This window comes from Petromyzon marinus, chromosome 71, assembly GCF_048934315.1.
Source record: "Petromyzon marinus isolate PM22_M1 ecotype Great Lakes invasive population chromosome 71, UKy_Petmar_22M1.pri1.0, whole genome shotgun sequence".
NCBI classification, from domain to species: domain Eukaryota; kingdom Metazoa; phylum Chordata; class Hyperoartia; order Petromyzontiformes; family Petromyzontidae; genus Petromyzon; species Petromyzon marinus.
The window spans coordinates 222,051-242,089 of NC_133737.1; the positions used below are offsets into that span (position 1 = coordinate 222,051).

Below are 20,039 nucleotides of genomic sequence, written 5' to 3' on the forward strand. Positions count from 1 at the left end.
TGTGTACCCCGCTAGTGACGTCATGTCATCTGCTGCCGCGTGACGTCACGAGACACCAGGAAGCTGCTGTACTCTACGCGCGCGCTCACTGTGAGCCGAGGTGAGAAGTTCACATCGTGGTTGTTGTTGCTGTTGTCGTGTTGGTGGTGGTGGTTGTTGTTGTTGTCGTGTTGGTGGTGGTGGTTGTTGTTGTTGTTTACCCAGGTACAGCCTCGCTCCTCTCTCTCTCGTAGGGATATCAATTGAGTAGCAGCGAGTAATGGAATCGACGTCCAGGTCGGAACGTTACAACGCGGGGCCTAGCCATGCGGGGCCTCGCCTCCTGCCCATCGCCTGATTGCATTTGCTTTAATTCTCTGCTTCGACTCACACAAACATTGACTTACACACACAGACATGGACTTTAGATACACACACACACACACATCGACTCACACACACACATTGGCCTACACACACACAGACATGGACTTTAGATACACACACACACATTGACTTACACACACATTGACTTACACACAGTGACTTACACGCTCACTTTAAGCCATGCACACACATGGACTGACACACACACAGCGACTTACACACAGACATATGGCGTTGCCTGTGCAAAAAATACACAGACACACGTAGACTTACACACACATGGACTCAAACACACACACATGGACTTACACACACATAGACTTACACACAGACACACACATGGACTCACACACACATGGACTCAAACACACACACATGGACTCAAACACACACACATGGACTGACACACAGCGACGTACACACACAGACATCTGGCGTTGCCTGTACAAAAAATACACAGACACACATAGACTTACACACACATGGACTCAAACACACAAAGATCCCCCGTATAGCCTTAACAGACTGTAGGGGCAAGTGCTGTTAGCGAGCACCTATGAAGGCCGGAACGGTACACGAGGCGGTGAGTGGCCAGCACCATGCCCGACCGCCTTTGTCTCCCCAGTGGCGATGTTTACACACCGCACCAGGTACTCATTTGAGGCTGAGCCGACCTAGGGGAGACCCGGGACCGGTTCAGATAATCGTCACTGGTGTTGTCCGTGAGCGGGAATCGAACCCGGGTCGCCAGGTTCATAGCGCAGCGTAGCGCTAACTGCTACACTATCGCTCCCCACACACACATGGACTGACACACACACACATCGACTTACACACACATCGACTTACACACACATGGACTTACACACACATCGACTTACACACACATGGACTTACACACACATCGACTTACACACACATCGACTTACACAAACATCGACTCACACACACAGCGACTCACACACACATCGACTTACACACATCCACTTACACACACATCGACTTACACACACACATCGACTTACACACACATGGACTGACACACACATCGACTTACACAAACATCGACTCACACACACAGCGACTCACACACACATCGACTTACACACACATCGACTTACACACACATCGACTTACACACACATCGACTTACACACACATCGACTTACACACACATCGACTTACACATCGACTTACACACACATCCACTTACACACACATCCATGTACACACACATCGACTGACACACACATCGACTTACACACACATCCACTTACACATCCACTTACACACACATCGACTTACACACACATCGACTTACACACCGACTTACACACACATCGACTTACACACACACATCGACTTACACACACACATCGACTTACACACACATCCACTTACACAGCAATCCCCGATGATGCCACAGCTAGAGCAATTTTCTCTCTCTCTGGCGAGCCTTAGCGAGGAGCAGTTTGACAACAAAAGTCTTCCCAGTACTGGCAGGTGCGTCAAGGGGGAAAAAAATAGACTCAATTTGTAGTCTCAATGTCTTCCAAGATGTTCGTGTGGGCTTGACTTTGTGCACGCGTGAGCCTTGGTTAATTTCCGTGAGTAAATATACGAAGCCGTTGAAGCACAATGGCGTATTTAACGTAGGGCCTCTTGAGCAAGGGCATGCAGCTTGTCCGTGTAGGGCGTTGGTAGTCCCATAGACGCGAGGTATTTAGCACCAATCCAGTGCAGTTTGTCCTGAAGGGGGATGAGGGCCTGTTTGAAGATCACATCAGAGAAGTTGACGCCGAGGTTTGTATTTTGTCATTGAGCTCCGTGGAGGATGTCCTTACTCATGCCCTCTTTGTATTTTTTGGCAGAGTCCCCATGGGGTTAGATGGGCTGCAAACTTTAATATTTATGCTGAAGAGCAATGTCAGTTAGGAAAGGGGACTGAGCATCAGAAGCTTCTGTCATAGCTTCATGAAGATGGTGGAAGATCTTGCACAGGGGAGGGCAGTAGGGAACGATCCAGCGGTTGTGAACCTTAATTAGCGAGTTAGTGGCAGGTCTGAGCGTTGTTTGAAATCCACCATGCTCAGTATTTCTGTGAAGATATAGAGGATAGCCATCATGGGCCAACTTGAGCGTCTTTCAAGTAGTTGCATGGATATCTCTTGGTACAGCTGTGGTCTTGCATACATGGCGCATTTGGATAGAACTGGCCACATGGGCCATGGACCGTTTGGTTGCAGAACTCATAACAAAAGGGCAGGGTCTTGATGAAGGTGAGGTAGCTCAGTACTGATAAATGTGTCAATGTGAATTGCATGAATTGTTTCCCTCATCCATTGGGAAAAATGAGCATGAGGAAGAGGACATTTTTGCCACCAAATGGTGTGCAAGGTACTGCTTGTCTATCCAAAGACGCCACCTTCGTTGGTCGTAATAAGCATCAAGAGGCAATAAACTTTGAGTTTGAAGACCCTTGCTAAGATGTCATGTCTGTCTGGTGGCTTTTGGTTTGGATAAAGCTGGATCTCCTTTCATTCGGGATTGCAAAGTGAAGGTGATGTAGAGATGGGGCGTGGCATGTTGGCTGATGTACGTCATGGCATCTTGAGTCTTCTCATGCATGTATCTTGGTGGAGCTGTGAAGGATGAAGGCAAAGCAACTAATCTGCCCATATTGTGAGCGTTTGTATCTCCTTCGGCATTGATGGCGTCCCAGAGATGAGCATACTGTTCACACGCAGTCGGTTTTGATTCAGTTGAATGCAATAGAAGGCGCTCACTCTCAATGTTGGCATACTAATCGACAACATACTGGTGAAAGAGGTTGGCGCACCATCATATGCAGTTTCCTCCTCTGTCCATGATCACGAAGGAATAGAAGTATTTTTAGCGAAGACAGTTTTGAGAGGATGTCTTTGTCCTGCAGCTTTGTAATTGGAGGAATGTTGACGTGGTAGGCACCTTGGCCTTGCGACAGGACAATGTGTTATTGTAGGGCATCGCATGCTCTGTTATTGTCAGGAAATCGTGCGATGGTGTTTCCTTGGTATGGAGGAACAATGTCCCTCTGGCAATGTTCCTCACCCACCGTAAGAAAGCAAGGTCAACAATATTTGGGGCATTGAACTTCTCTGCGTGCTCCCCGCTTTAGTGAAAAGTTAAGGTGCGGTACGGCGAAATGGAAATGGGTGATGTTCCCACCAATGTAACAAAACGATAGACGAAATGCAATGGGCTGTAGCTAAGAAAGTCCAACGTATTTAGCAGTATAACATATTGATCAGCATCGCAGTACTACGTATGAGTAAATAGCGTGACGTGAACAATCGAAACAATAGAAATGCATTGAAGAATTAAGCTGTAGTAAGTGTAAATGAAAGAGCATCAGTACGCACAGGTAAGTTGAGGAGCATGATACAGTCTAGATTATAGACTGCCAGTACGTCGACTCAATGACATAAGCACAGCTACAGTCGACATCAAAAGCTGGCAATACGGGCAGCAGCTGAAAAAGCAGAAAACAGTCGACGTGAAAGGCTGTCAGTACGCTGAGCGAGGTAAAGAAGCAGGCAACAGATTATAGACTGGCATACACTCATAATGGTCAAAAGGAAAATTATCAGTGTAGATGATAGAGTGCCAGTGCACTGACGTTAATTAATCAAACATGTCGTTTCGTTTCCCCAATGTAACTGCTGCCGCAGCCACAACTGTTTGTAGACACCAGGGTATTGCATGTCAGGAATCGCATCCTTTACAGATGGGATCAAATCACGGATTTTGTGTACTGTGTTGAAACGAACCTAGATCTTGTGTTTCTTTAAGATTTTGGAAATATTTTTGGTAACCCCTGCTATGTATGGCAAAGTGATGGTTTCAGTTGGATCCTCAGATGGTTGTCTCCACATTGCTGGGGAGACAGCTTTGCGGATTGTACGGTCAGAATATCTGTTCATCATGAGGGCTTGGCACTGCCGTACCAACACTTACTTCACATGGAATGGTACAGTCTACAAACAAAATGAGGGTACCCCAATGGGTTGTTCCTTATCGCCAGTGGTAGCGAATGTTTTCATGGAGAAATTTGAGACAGATGCCATCCAGACATCCACCCCATGTCCTTCTTTGTGGAAGAGATGCGTAGATGACACGTTCGTCATCTGGCCACATGGCCTGCCAGCACTGAACCAATTTCTCAACCACATCAATTCCATCTTGATTTGAAGCTTTCGTGACTGCAGGAATCCATACTCTTTGGTTCTTTCGGTAAAATCACGTTGGTATAAATAAAAAAAATATAACAAATCACGACGTTTCGAATGCAACACGAGCGATCTTCATCAGGTGGGACAACCACGGCAAGAAAATGCTGAAGTCGGCAGGAGAGCTGCCGTGGCAAGAGGTTATATAGGTAAGAGAGGGGGGAAGGAGGCCTAGCCAGTGAGCTGGAGCACGTACACCAAGCCAACAGGATGAACGGATATTCTGACCGTACAATCCGCAAAGAGGGTTCATCATTGGGTCTTTCCCCCTTTTTTCAAAGAAGCTCTCCAACAACGTTTTTTTTTTTACTCATTGTGGCTAGGGGTTAGCTTGTGGGCTTACCAAAACTGTGACTGAGACAAGTGCGGAAAAGTGGCGTGGACGGAAGTGGTAAATAAAACAATGGGCGTGCCACGCGCGGACTCGCCGCTCTCACCTCCTGCTGTGCTGCCCGGTTCCTAACAGGCCACGGACCGGTACCGTTCTGCGGCCCAGGGGTTGGAGACCCCCCTGGGTTAGATCGTCTAAATATATGAAGGTTTCGATTTAAAGCTTTCGTGACTGCAAGGATTCATCTTCTTTGGTTCTTTCGGTAAAGTCACCACCACGTAGAATGAGAATAAAATAATAAATTAATAAAATAAAATAACACGATCAAATTCTCACGACGTTTCGGCCACAACACAAGTGGCCTTCATCAGGTGAAGGCCAATGCTAGATACATCCGAACCAAACATTAAACAAATTTTCAATGGTACAGTATATTTTTTCAAGTAGTGGTATCCCAAACTTTCGCAGCAACTTAAATTCCCTTTTCACACCATCAATATGTAAACTCCCCCTCCCCCCCTCGCCGGTCTGCACATGTTCACCCCCTCTACACCGTTCATCACGCTAAGTCCGCCAATTAAATGCTAATTTTTATGCTAAGTCCTTTGTCAAGGCGCTCTGTTTCCTCTCACAAAGCTTAAAGGTCGCGGTCTGAGCTTGGCTGTGTTCACTCCAGCGCTATCCTCGAGACAGTCTGGTCCCTTCACCTGATGAAGGCCAATTGTGTTGTGGCCGAAACGTCGTGAAAATTTTATCGTGTTATTTTATTTTATTAATTTATTATTTTATTCTCATTCTACGTGACTTTACCGAAAGAACCAAAGAAGATATATAAATGTGTCGTTAAACCCGCCTACCACCTGACACAGCCAACTAGTAAGGGTTGTCACGTCAAAAGAACGTGGCAAATTCGTCACTAGTACAGCACACCGGTTGTGTGTTGGAGAGCCAAGCCACAACATTTACAATCTGAGTACGATGTTTCGCCAGTAATTATAACCAGCTTCATCAGGCGACAGCCAAATGTCGTGGCTTGGCTCTGTAGGAATACAAATCGGCTCGCTGGGATTATAGCTCAGGACGCTAACCGTTGGACTACCGCTCCCCATTCAAGCACCAACATCTAAGATATAGTATTTATTCAGAACTTGCTAAGTTACCCGGCTTCGCACAGGTCTCAGTAATCAAACATTAAGGGTAATGTCTTGCCATGCTGGCTTTGTTAGAATAATTTATTTCTGACAGTGAAGTCGGTAAATGTGTGTTTTTGTAACGGGTTTTCGGTTGTGTTATACAATCGCAGGGCTTGTAAATCCGTGGCCCTTAGAGAGCTTCAAGATAGACAATGTTGGATGTTTTTTTCCATCTGATAGGTTTAATCGAATGAAGCTTCAATTTTGGCATACATGTCGACAGCAGATTAGTGGAAGAGCTTTTTGCGTCTCAAGAAGAGATTTAAGCTGCCGTTTCACACCATGATCCTGAAGGCAAAGAAGTCCATGGCGGCAATCTTTTTGTGTTGGCAACTTGTTGCTGGGTCAGTTTGGCGAAGTGGGAAATGGTAGCCATCATCACCTTGCAGGATTTGCCTCTTGGTGTTGATGACATTTTTTGCAATGCTGGCGAGCCTGTCTAGGATTGTCAGACTTGCAAGTAGATCTGTGAGAACAAATGTAGCAGTGCGGTGGAGACACTTATGTCACGGTGAGTGCGTGGAATTGTCGTAGATGGAACGTCAAAATGTGTTTGGATGTGTGGCAAACCGGAAGTTGTGGGAATGCCCCGGGCTTTAACACATGGCAAGAGAAAGCAATGGGGGGGAGGTGAGGAGCGGGGGGGGGTGGAGTGTGCACGTGGTACAGGTGTTGAAGGTGAGCAGGGAAGCTAAAAATAGTGGAAAATCAGAATCAGAAAGGGTTTTATTCGCCATGTAAGTTCACACCGACACGGAATTTACTTTGGCAGGATGGTGCATACATTCAACATATAGGAATCTAAAATCTTAAATAAGTTTTAAACAAGTCTTACTATAATAAGGGTTAAAAGTCTAACACCAAGGGGCTGAAGTATATAAAATTGAATAAATATCGAATATAAAATAGCTTTAAGATATAATTTTAAAATAATAAATACAAATAGGTTAGCATAGTTAGTATCGGCAAGGTGTCATTTTATAGATAAAATGTTAAAAACAGTGTAAGCCCTTGGCCTTGTTTAACAGGCCAGCAGCAGATGGGAAGAACACACTAACTCACCCGTGAGTGTGTGTGGAGAGTTTGGGGTGTGTTGGCGCAATTTGGTTCACAAAAAAATCTACACAAGCGCAAAGTCTGCTTTATCTTTATAGGTTTATACTAATTTTTTGTCTTGGAATATTTTTTGTATCCGGTTTCTTCTTCTTTATTTCAATTGTATAGTTTATTTGGAATACAATACAGTACTTAATTCATATGTGATGTAAAATTTTGTTGACGTTTACTTAACGCCATTACTTTGGTAAGGCTTAAGTATTGAATATCGCGCTTTTATCTTTCGCGCAGCAATTTCCAAGAACGTAACCTCCGCGAAATTCAAGGGGCTGCCGTATCTTCTGTCTATTGACGACAGTAGAGGTGTACGGATTTTCAACAGAAACTAGATCTCTGCATTCTTGATTTAATTAAGGCCTGTAGTACCATAAAGAGGCTTGGGGCTTTGGGTTGTTATTTGTTTTCAAATCTATGCTTCTGTTCGCATTATTTGAGGATTTGTATGATTTTGGGCAGGACAGTCTAAAGCTGCGTGACCAGGAGTCGGAGCCATTTCCTGTTCAACTTGGCTTGTGGCAGAAATTCACTCTGGCCCCATGCATTACATTACATAGCATCTTCAATAACTATGTAGTTTGAGAATCTCCAAATCGTCATATGAAAACCATTGCATTCGTTATAGTTACAATGATACGCTCATCAATGCCTGGTTTATAGTTAAGGGATCGTTCCCTGCTGTTCAACCATGTCACATCTGATGATTTGGTAATGGCTACTCAGTGAGATGGAATTAGGGCATCTTGTTCTGTGCCTTGATAATTCCATCATGAAATGGGGCCTTGCAAATGTTCCACAAAAATAAATGACCTGCCTGGGAATGTCATGTCATACAACACTGCACCTGCTCAACTCTGCATGAATAATCAGGCAGTTCTACAAGTCTTGTAGGAGCTCCCATACCTGGTTAATGTGTACACGACCAGCTCTGGTTTGGCAGCCAAAGTCTCAGTTCAAATTAGTCGAGCAGCATTCTTTCATTAGACTGTGTAACTCTGTGTGGAAGGTGCCTGGACTTTTGCTCCGTACAAAGCTTTGTGTGTCCATCGCTAATGTCAAGTCCGTCTCAGACCATCCCTCTCCCTGCCATACTGGCATCGTACCCGCCCCTCACCCTTCATCCTGCGGATGTTCGACGCACAGGATAGCACCACTCAGCCAATTCGAGTTGGCCTGACTGAGCTACGTGGGTCACGCGGCCACGAGGCGCTTGTTGGTGAACACAACCCCTGGGCCCTGGCTCTAGGGGTGATATCAATATAGAATATATGTAAGGATGCCCCCCCAATAGACTCCCCCTGGATCTCTACCACACACGTCCCACTGGGCGATGACCCCAGGGCTTGCCCCAGGACACGCTGGCGGGACTATGTCACTCGGCTGGCCTGGGAACGCTTGGGAATTCCCCAGGATGAGCTGGAGTCTGTCGCCAGGGAAAGGGAGGCCTGGACCGCCCTTCTCAGCGTACTGCCACCGTGACCCTCACCAGGACAAGCATTTTCAGAAACTAATGGACAAAGCTGTGATTCTTCTTGGCCACAGATATTACTCTGTGGATTCAAAATATGAACTTATTTAAATGACCATCTGTGCTGGCTTATACAGTGAAGGCTGGCCTGCCTATGATTCATCCTCTCTTCAACCAGTTTATATTCTATTTAGAAGCTTACAGACCCTTAGATATCAATATAGAATATAATCTTGAGTTTCTTTGGCAGGCGAGGCTGCATTGGTTTGGTCATGAATCCCGCATTCCCAGACACTGCATGATCAACCAGCTTTTTGTCCAGATATTAGGGGCTGATCAGGCGAGGCATTGGCTAGAGAAGAGATTGGAGGATGTGGAGGTGATCGGACCTGCCGATGACTGGTGCCAGGAGCGGAGATCGGCCTCTGTGGAGGAGGCCCAGTGAGGTATGCTTCATGGCAGATAAGAGATAGTTGCTCTGCAATAACGATGAGGTCGGAAGAGCAACGCCCACATGAATAATAGGTGGAACGCTGGGTTCATCAAACCCAGCAAGACAGTGGGGAGCACAGCTGGTTCTTCTGTCAGTCATGCCTTGACACCTGGATCATTCCCATTACCTATTGACAAGGAATCCACACTTACATGGCCTTAAATTGCACCTATCACGGCATTAGCACTGGGAAAAGGTTACTTGCAATTCGTCATGAATGTTGGATGTTTTGTTCGTATAATATGTTAATGATCCATGTGAAATGTACGTGTATTTAAGAGTTTATCTCGCAGTTATTTCACTGCATTATGAACTCGACAATTAGTTTGATTATCGCCAACAGCAAACATGATTGATAACACTGTAACAAAAAAAATTGTCCCTGCGTAGTAAGTGTTATTTTCTAATTGCTTATGCCTCAAAAGTACAGAAAATGGCTATTATTCCCCACAAACTTTGCCTTTGTGACCAGGACAGTGATCTTTTGAAATGTACCTATTTTCAATGAGAAAACGTGCGCATTTGTGTCATTCCTTTACGTAAAGTCCTGGTTACAAAAGGAAAGTTTGTGGGCATGACCAATAAAAAAATAACACTAGCCATCCGGCGACAAAAAAAAATCGTGTTACATAGTGTAAGTGAAAGCTGAACTTATTGTGGGCCTCTGCTATGTTGATTGATCTTAAATTAATTACATGGTGAAGTGAGAAAGCATTAATAATGAGCAGATGAAGGTGGCCAGGCATGGTTCTACCACCTTTTTACCATGCCAGTGTGTGACGATGTCAAGTTTGTATTTGCAGTAATGTATATTAACGATTGAACATGGAGGTTAAATCAAAACAATAGTTTATTTTAATTTTCCTCTGGGACTTTTTGTAAGGATGGAAACAGTCAGGAAAATATCTCACCACATATGCAGCTGAAGTTAGATCTGTTCATCCGAGCATTAAAGCAAATCTGAGCCTGGATTCCACCTCGAAGTTTCGATTGAACATTAATTTATGCATTTCTGCATCATACAAATAGTATTATTTTCAACACACTTTGCTATTATAGCTGAATTCTTCTTAAATATTCCTTTCATAGCTAGACAGCCGAAATTGTGTGCTTGGAGTTTTGGGTAAACATTCATTTTGAAGATACTAGGGCATCCAGGAATATTTATGACCATTGGCCCTCTCATTGTGTGCCTGAACAGCCGGCGTGATGAATTGGGGAATAATTTTCACTGTATCATGAATATATGAATAAGTATAGATGTGTAAGTCATGTGTGACTGTATATATGCATTCCTCTGTGTCTTGATACTGACGTAGATGGTGTGGATACATTTTTATGACTGCAGCTGACTCTTCCTCTGACGCTTCCTCTTCAGAATTGGTCTGATGAAGCAACGGCACTCGGCGCAGCTCGGTACAAAAAATAAACAATGCGACCAGTGTGCATACAGCACGGGTAGTACTGGAAGTTTGGCACAGCACAAGAGAACGCACACAGGAGAGAAACCCTTCAAGTGCATTGTGTGTGAGAAGGCATTTGCAGAGTCATCACATCTTAAAAGACACCAGAGAACACACACGGGAGAGAAAACCTTCAAGTGCAGTGTGTGTGAGAAGGAATTTGCAGAGTCATCACATCTTAAAAAACACCAGAGGACACACAGGGGAGAGAACCCCTTCAAGTGCAGTGTGTGTGAAAAGGCATTTGCAGAGTTATCACATCTTAAAAACCACCAGAGAACACACACAGGAGAGAAACCCTTCAAGTGCAGTGTCTGTGAGAAGGCATTTGCACATTCATCAGGTCTTCAGATCCACCAGAGAACACACACAGGAGAGAAACCCTTCAAGTGCACTCTGTGTGGAAGCGCATTTGCACGGTCATCAAATCTTCAGATCCACCAGAGAAGGCACACAGGAGAGAAACCCTTCAAGTGCACTGTCTGTGAGAAGACATTTTCACAGTCGTCAGTTCTTCAGAGCCACCAGAGAACACACACAGGAGAGAAACCCTTCAAGTGCACTGTCTGTGAGAAGGCATTTGCACATTCATCAGGTCTTCAGATCCACCAGAGAACACACACAGGAGAGAAACCCTTCAAGTGCACTGTGTGTGGAAGCGCATTTGCACGGTCATCAGATCTTCAGAGACACAAGAGAAGGCACACAGGAGAGAACCCCTTCAAGTGCACTCTGTGCAGGAAGGCGTTTGCACGGTCATCACGTCTTCAAACACACCAGAGGACACACACAGGAGAAAAACCCTTCAAGTGCACTGTGTGTGAGAAGGAATTTTCACAGTCATCAAATCTTAAAATACACCAGAGAACGCACACAGGAGAGAAACCCTTCAAGTGCAGTGTGTGTGGGAAGGCATTTTCAACTTCATTTTATGTTAAAGCACACCAAAGAATACACACAGGAGATAACCCCTTCAAGTGCAGTGTGTGTGAGAAGGAATTTTCACAGTCATCAAATCTTAAAAAACACCAGAGAACACACACAGGAGAGAAACCCTTCAAGTGCACTGTGTGTGGGAAGGCAATTTCAAGTTCATCTGATCTTAAAAGGCACCAGGGAACACACACAGGAGAGAAACCCTTCAATTGCACTGTCTGTGAGAAGGCATTTTCACAGTCATCAGTTCTGCATCGACACCAGAGAACACACAGGCATCAGAAGATCGCCAAGGAGTGTAGTCTGAAATCGACTTGTGAAAGTCAAAGTGCTGCAATGAGCCCATCCCTCCTGAAAAAAGAACCAGAAGTGAATTCCAGCTTGGACACTATGAAATGTTTCAAGGTGAAATTTGAAGAGGTGACGGTGAAGAGTGAAGAAGTGAAGGTGAAATGTGAAGATGAAGATTCAACTCCAAAACCGGACCTTCACATCAATGGAGGCAACGTGAAGCAGGAGGAGAATTCCGACTGTGAGGCAGAGCGAGGCAACTCCCAGCAGTTTGTGGAAGTGGAGGTGTGGGTGGACTTCTTAGACAATACAAAGTCAAATGGAGACCCTGTAGATGTGTAAGATTGAGACAATGAAGCCCGAATAGATTCACCTTTGTCACAGGCCTTTAATGAAAAGAACTCCATACCTAGGTTCAACCTGCACAGCAAGAGCGCTCAGTATTTGTGGACTTGTGGGTTGGGTAGATCTTTAACTAGGGGATCTGAATTCTGATACCTGATAGAATTACACTAAAACAACCATTTTATTTTCACAATTGGTAATATACCCCTAGATAATTAAGCCGAGCCTAATTTAAATAAGCATATTTTAATCAAATGTCATTTTTTTCAGCTGCCACAGCAAGAAAAAATTATTGCTGTGGTTTTCACACCTGATGATAATTGTTGCAGTCACGAAAGCTTTAAATCAAAATTAATGAATACTTGTCTGATTTTGTGCGTACATGTGTAGTAGTCATAGATGGAGACGGAGTCGTAGTAGGAATTAAACTCCTTTATTTATATCCTTAACGATTCCCTAGGTCCTTAACACAAAGGGGTAACGGTTCCTTTTACCCACAACCTAGGGAGGTACAGCCTCCGGGCTAGCTTACTCTAGCCTTGGGTCGAACTACTACTCTAGCCCTCCGGCTAGCTGGACCTAGGGGAGGCTGACCCACCGCTGGCACCGGTGGGTCTTTGACCACTGGCCCGTCCAGACCCGGCCCTGAGAAGGACGTCGGGCTGAGGGAACTTCAGGGCCCTAGCCTGCTGATCACTGGCACCGCACTGAGCCCCGGCCCTCAGAAGGACGTCGGGGTTTGGGGTCCAGGATCTCCTCTTCAGGCAGCTCCACGGCTTCGACTTGAGACGAACTGCCTCCTGGTCTCAGGAGCCCGCCTTTTATACCATTTCCCACCGAGGGGCGGGGGTTCCGAGGGATCACAGATCCCTCGCAGGCCCCTCCCCTCAGGAGAGGTGCTGGTCACAGGGAGCCCAACAATATGTGCTTGTTCGACCCCACTTTCTGTCTAGGACCAGGGTTCTGGGGGATCCCATACACACACACACACTTCACAGCCTCTACCCCTCAGGCGGGGTCTCCATCAGGGTTATGAATGACCTCGCTCTGGTAGTTACTGTGTAGCATGTGCGTGTTTACAGAGTGACCACCACACATGTAACATTTTGTCTATACGATCTTTAACAAAAATAACGCGAAGTTTAACACTCAATTCCTAGGTTCAACCTGCAGAGTAAGAGCGGTCAGTCTTTGCGGACCTGCGGGTTGGGCAGATCTCTAACTAGGAGCCAGAGTCAATAAGCTCCCAAGCATTCACTACGTTATAATAATACTAATATTAGCATGTATATGGTGCTTGCTTAATCACCTCAGCAACTCGGAGTTTTGTACCACATCTCATCACAAACACTGGAAGAGCACGCCGTTTAGCGTCCTCTGGTCTAACACCGTTTGAGACGAGGCTCAAAAGAAAGCTGTCTCTGGTGTGGACCAATCAGTTTCAAAGACAACGCCATCATATTATCAGAGCGTGTTTTTTGTTTGCATTCTGACCACAAGTATTGTGGTTAATGCATCGACGTGATTCCTTGTGAGAGGTTTCAGTTTGGTGTTTTAACATCTCGACACCTGTTTCCAGAAAAAAGTAGACAACCTATTCTCACTCGAAGAGCATGTTTGAATATACAGTAAAACCTTGGATTGCGAGCATTATTCGTTCCGGAAACGTGTTTGTAATCCAAAGCACTCGTATGTCAAAGCTAATTCCCCCATAAGAAATCATGGAAACTCAGATGATTCGTTCCACAACCCAAAAATATGCATGTAAAAATGATTAATACAAAATCCCTTTTTATATTTTTATTATTTAAATTTAATGTTAAGTAATCGAATTTATAAATTAAATTTAATCGTGGCTGGTGTGAGGGAGACGAGAGAGAGGAGAGGAGGAGGGTTATTGTGTAGGACGACTTTCACTGTCACTAACTGAATCACCGCCATCTGTTGGCGCAGTGGAATGCGACTCTAGCAAGGAACCTATCCCAATGACACTCGCTTTTGCCTCCTTTTGAGGATTTCGCGGAAATGTGACATTGCATTGTCGTTAAACAGATTCATCGCTTAGTGTTGTGACCACGTGTATACTGTTTACAACAGTACTATAGTGTTGTGACCACGTGTATACTGTCTATTACAGTACTATAGTGTTGTGACCACGTGTATACTGTTTACTACAGTACTATAGTGTTGTGACCACGTGTATACTGTTTGCTACAGTACTATAGTGTTGTGACCACGTGTATACTGTTTACTACAGTACTATAGTGTTGTGACCACGTGTATACTGTTTACTACAGTACTATAGTGTTGTGACCACGTGTATACTGTTTACTACAGTACTATAGTGTTGTGACCACGTGTATACTGTCTACTACAGTACTATAGTGTTGTGACCACGTGTATACTGTCTACTACAGTACTATAGTGTTGTGACCACGTGTATACTGTTTACTACAGTACTATAGTGTTGTGACCACGTGTATACTGTTTACTACAGTACTATAGTGTTGTGACTACGTGTATACTGTTTACTACAGTACTATAGTGTTGTGACCACGTGTATACTGTTTACTACAGTACTATAGTGTTGTGACCACGTGTATACTGTTTACTACAGTACTATAGTGTTGTGACCACGTGTATACTGTTTACTACAGTACTATAGTGTTGTGACCACGTGTATACTGTTTACTACAGTACTATAGTGTTGTGACCACGTGTATACTGTTTACTACAGTACTATAGTGTTGTGACCACGTGTATACTGTTTACTACAGTACTATAGTGTTGTGACCACGTGTATACTGTCTACTACAGTACTATAGTGTTGTGACCACGTGTATACTGTCTACTACAGTACTATAGTGTTGTGACCACGTGTATACTGTTTACTACAGTACTATAGTGTTGTGACCACGTGTATACTGTTTACTACAGTACTATAGTGTTGTGACCACGTGTATACTGTTTACTATAGTGTTGTGACCACGTGTATTCTGTTTACTACAGTACTATAGTGTTGTGACCATGTGTATACTGTTTACTATAGTACTATAGTGTTGTGACCATGTGTATACTGTTTACTACAGTACTATAGTGTTGTGACCACGTGTATACTGTCTACTACAGTACTATAGTGTTGTGACCACGTGTATACTGTTTACTACAGTACTATAGTGTTGTGACCACGTGTATACTGTCTACTACAGTACTATAGTGTTGTGACCACGTGTATACTGTCTACTATAGTACTATAGTGTTGTGACCACGTGTATACTGTCTACTACAGTACTATAGTGTTGTGACCACGTGTATACTGTTTACTACAGTACTATAGTGTTGTGACCACGTGTATACTGTTTACTACAGTACTATAGTGTTGTGACCACGTGTATACTGTCTACTACAGTACTATAGTGTTGTGACCACGTGTATACTGTTTACTACAGTACTATAGTGTTGTGACTACGTGTATACTGTTTACTACAGTACTACAGTGTAGTGACCACGTGTATACTGTTTACTACAGTACTATAGTGTTGTGACCACGTGTATACTGTTTACTACAGTACTATAGTGTTGTGACCACGTGTATACTGTCTACTACAGTACTATAGTGTTGTGACCACGTGTATACTGTCTACTACAGTACTATAGTGTTGTGACCACGTGTATACTGTTTACTACAGTACTATAGTGTTGTGACCACGTGTATACTGTTTACTACAGTACTATAGTGTTGTGACCACGTGTATACTGTCTACTACAGTACTATAGTGTTGTGACCACGTGTATACTGTCTACTACAGTACTATAGTGTTGTGACCACGTGTGTAATGTTTACGACAGTACTATAGTGTTGTGACCACGTGTATACTGTTTACTACAGTACTATAGTGTTGTGACCACGTGTATACTGTTTACTATAGTACTATAGTGTTGTGACCACATGTATACTGTCTACTACAGTACTATAGTGTTGTGACCACGTGTATACTGTTTATTACAGTACTATAGTGTTGTGACCACGTGTATACTGTTTACTACAGTACTATAGTGTTGTGACCACGTGTATACTGTTTACTACAGTACTATAGTGTTGTGACCACGTGTAAACAGTATACACTTATCAAGTGAAAAATTTGCTCGTCTTGCAAAACACTCGCAGACCAAGTTACTCGCAATCCAAGGTTTTACTGTAATTGCCTTTTACAAAAAAATATATTGAGAGTAATTCTGCCTGGTTTTTTTGTAATTTGATGGGGATGTAGCCCTGGGGCACGGAAAGGGTGAGTCACACCCTCTGCCTCCTGCCTTGCCACGCAAAAGACAACTGGAGGATAATTACTCATAAGCCTGATGGGGAAGTCATAGAATATAATAAAACCTGCAAACCCAAGGAGGGGGCTTATGAGATTCTGCAGGAGATCCCCATTTGACTTAAAGAGAAGACTGCCTTAAAGGAAACAACCCCACAATAAAACAACCAAGACTGAAACAGCAAGGGTCACGAACCTTCCTTGGACAGCACAATCCACCCAAGGACGGTTAATAATTATGAGCTGACTGGGGTTCTTTAAATACAACAGTAAAGTTCGAAGCTTAGCTGTATCTACGTGGTGACTTTACCGAAAGAATGATAATAAAATAATAAAATAAAAATAAGACAAAATTCTCACGACGTTTCGGCCACAACACGAGCGGCCTTCTTCAGGTGAAAGAACAGAACTGTCGGGACGACAGTGCTTCAATGAGTGCTGCTGAGATTCGTGGCGTCTTTTAAGCTCGGTGATAGGTGTGAATGACCTTAGAGTCGCGGCATCTCTTCAGGATCCTTCAACAGACTCCGGGACAAGAAAGCTCAACTAATCGAGTCTCTCACCTTCATGAAGAGATGCCGCGACTCTAAGGTCATTCACACCTATCACCGAGCTTAAAAGACGCCACGAATCTCAGCAGCACTCATTGAAGCACTGTCGTCTCGACAGTTCTGTTCTTTCACCTGAAGAAGGCCGCTTGTGTTGTGGCCGAAACGTCGTGAGAATTCTATTGTCTTATTTTTATTGTATTCTCATTCTACGTGACTTTACCGAAAGAACCAAAGAAGATGATTCCCTGCAGTCACGAAAGCTTTAAATCGAAATTTATATCTTCAACCTCAGGATATCAAAATATAACTTGAGAATAAGAATCACGGATCCCTGGTGATACAGACGGGGAACAAAGTTTAATAAAACCCTCGAAATATATTTGGTAACAACTATGGTATACCACAAATCTTGGTTAAGCATGAACCAAATAATAGTTATGAAAGTATTAGACCTAGGGTCATTCAGAAGAGCTACAATGCGAAATGTGTCAATCACACACGACCAAGATAATATGTATTCCACGGGATCAAAGCCTCGCCAACCGCCTTTGTCTTCCAGTAGCAAACAGCACATCGTAGCGGTAAATTATGTATGCAGGGGGGCGCCTCCCCTAATATATCAATTACCACGCAATAATTCAAAACCACGACGCGAGTGCTGTGAACCCCGCTCAAAACGTACTTCAAGTCACCTGCAAGGTCAAAACTGCGGAAAGTGGTACGGTACCAAGCTATAAGAGGTGAATAATATTTTATGAGAGAACGGAATACATGGCGACAGCAAGCACACCCGTGCACAATCGTTCACGACTTCAAAAGTCCACAAGCGCCCCCTTTTTGAGAGAGACTGCAAGTCTGATGCGAAAAAAATGTAACACTTCCAGCCCGTGATGGGAGCGTGGGGAACGCTACCCAAAACGTGAACAGAAACATGTCGGTGATAAAGAAAATCCGGACAACAAAACAACCCCCAAGCGACTTCAAAAGGAAAACAGCTGCCCCTTTGTGAGAAGAAAGAGCCTGAGGTGGGAAAAAATTCAGATATGAGCAAGAACGCAAGAACAGAAATCAGTTACTGCTCAAATAATTGCCCAACTGCGACTGTGGAGAAGTCCGAACAATCAAGCACATCCTGGCGGTACCGCTGAAATCCACACTTCGTCAACCACATCATTGGACTGGATGAGGAAGCTTTGCATTAATTTGTGACGCTCATTAAAAACTGTTGCTTTTCACAATGCCATACGAAAGACGAAGTACTGGGAGTGGCAGGGTCCAGGGATCGCCCTCGTGACTGGAAAATTGATAGGGAGCGCTGCATCGGCAGAAGCCACGCATCACGGAAAGTTTTTTTTTTGCGTCATTAAGAGAGGCTTCCAGCCAAGGCTGGTGCTCGCAGTATGACAATACAAACGTGGGGGGGGGGGGGAGTGCTGTAACATTACTTTTCCCGGTGGCGAGGTCGCTGTGTACAGTCAACACATACGATCATAGTGACAATCGTTCCAATTGTGCTCCGATCAAAGTCAACCCCTTCTAGCGAAAGCTGGTGCAACCACTCACTATTCGTGAGAGTGCCCCTTCAAATCGCAACCCCGCAGGCGAAGTTTAGTTGAGGGTCGGAATCGGAGACTGACACGGAACGATTTAACTTGATCTGTAGCGTGTCCTCTGTGCAGCATGAGTCGTACAGACAACTGGAAGAGGACTCTTGAAGAGGGGAGGGGGGGGGGGAGATGACAGGCGCTGTCTCTCCAAGTCGCTCCACAGTCTACAAGGACCAAAAGTGTCTGGTGCCAAGGGGGGTGACGCGCGGCAACCAGCGGACGAGCTGCTAGCGGCGCCTGGCGACGGGATGATGGCGCGCATCTACGGAGACGTAGCCGGACCCATCATCCCTGGCAGTACGGGCACCGCCGACAGCGTGACCAGCGCGCAGACTCGGCAAACCACCCCAGCGGTGGAGAGAGACTTGACGAAGCAGCCCAGAGCGCCTTGTGTTCAAACACGCCGACCCAGCGCCCCCTGCTGGGGACCTGAGGAATTTTGTCGGTACAAGTTGTAAAGGTGTTACGGGAGGGTGTGACACGCGGTCGTAGGGCGGTGGCCATGACCACGTCCGCAACGGCCACCACCCAGGGGGACCGTGGGGGTGACGCTGTGATCCCTCCCAGCCACGCCCCTCGGCGAGGGACAGTATAAAAGCCGGGACCCGGAGAGCTGAGGGGGCAGTTCGACTCAAGCAAGATGAAGAGCCGGTGAAGAAAGAAGATCGACTAGCTAGATCAGGGGTCGGGAACCTTTTTGGCGGCTGAGAGGGCCATGAAAGCCACATTTTAAAATAAATTTCCGTGAGAGCCATATAATATTTTTTAACACTGAATACAACTAAATGCGTGTATTTTTAACTAAGACCACCAATTTTAGAATATAATAAGTCTCTGAATGTATTATTTTTAATAACGTTGTTATACCAACAACCAATAATGAATAAAATACTTCTTACTATTAATGCGACTTCTGGTGCTGCATGGTTTTGCTGATGGCTTTGTAGTCTGGTTGATACGTGGTGAGGTTAAGCTTCATGCAGGCGTTGAGGCTTTCATCCGTTAAACGGGATCATAGGTTGGTCTTGATGTTTTTTAGATGTGAGAACGACTGCTCACATGAATACGTAGAACCAAACATGGTCAATACAGCAATACTCACGCTGCAGTGTGTGGTATGTGACAGGAAGCACGTTCCATGTTTTGACAATCAGCTGGTCTGTGGGGTTGAAGTTTTTTCATTTCTGTCCACTTGTGTTTGCTCGCCAGCTCTGCTTGCTGTCGTTCAAGTCTTTCCAAATCTTCATTCAGTGACTTGAACTTATTCACCCACATGTGGAATCCCTCCCCGTAGA

The 20,039-nt window shown here is 44.7% G+C and overlaps 1 protein-coding gene across 1 annotated transcript; it reads left to right on the forward strand.

The window, feature by feature from the left end:
- LOC142906781 (uncharacterized) lies at positions 1-12,626 on the forward strand. Its single transcript, XM_076055263.1, has 2 exons — positions 1-100; positions 10,611-12,626. Exon 2 carries the CDS (start codon positions 10,621-10,623, stop codon positions 12,262-12,264), a length of 1,644 nt encoding a protein of 547 aa, XP_075911378.1. The 5' UTR covers positions 1-100; positions 10,611-10,620; the 3' UTR covers positions 12,265-12,626.
- Positions 12,627-20,039: the final 7,413 nt, after the last annotated feature.

What these genes read in the sequence shown, in the direction of transcription:
- LOC142906781 (XM_076055263.1), top strand. Translation starts at nt 10,621, where the DNA reads ATGAAGCAACGGCACTCGGCGCAGCTCGGTACAAAAAATAAACAATGC.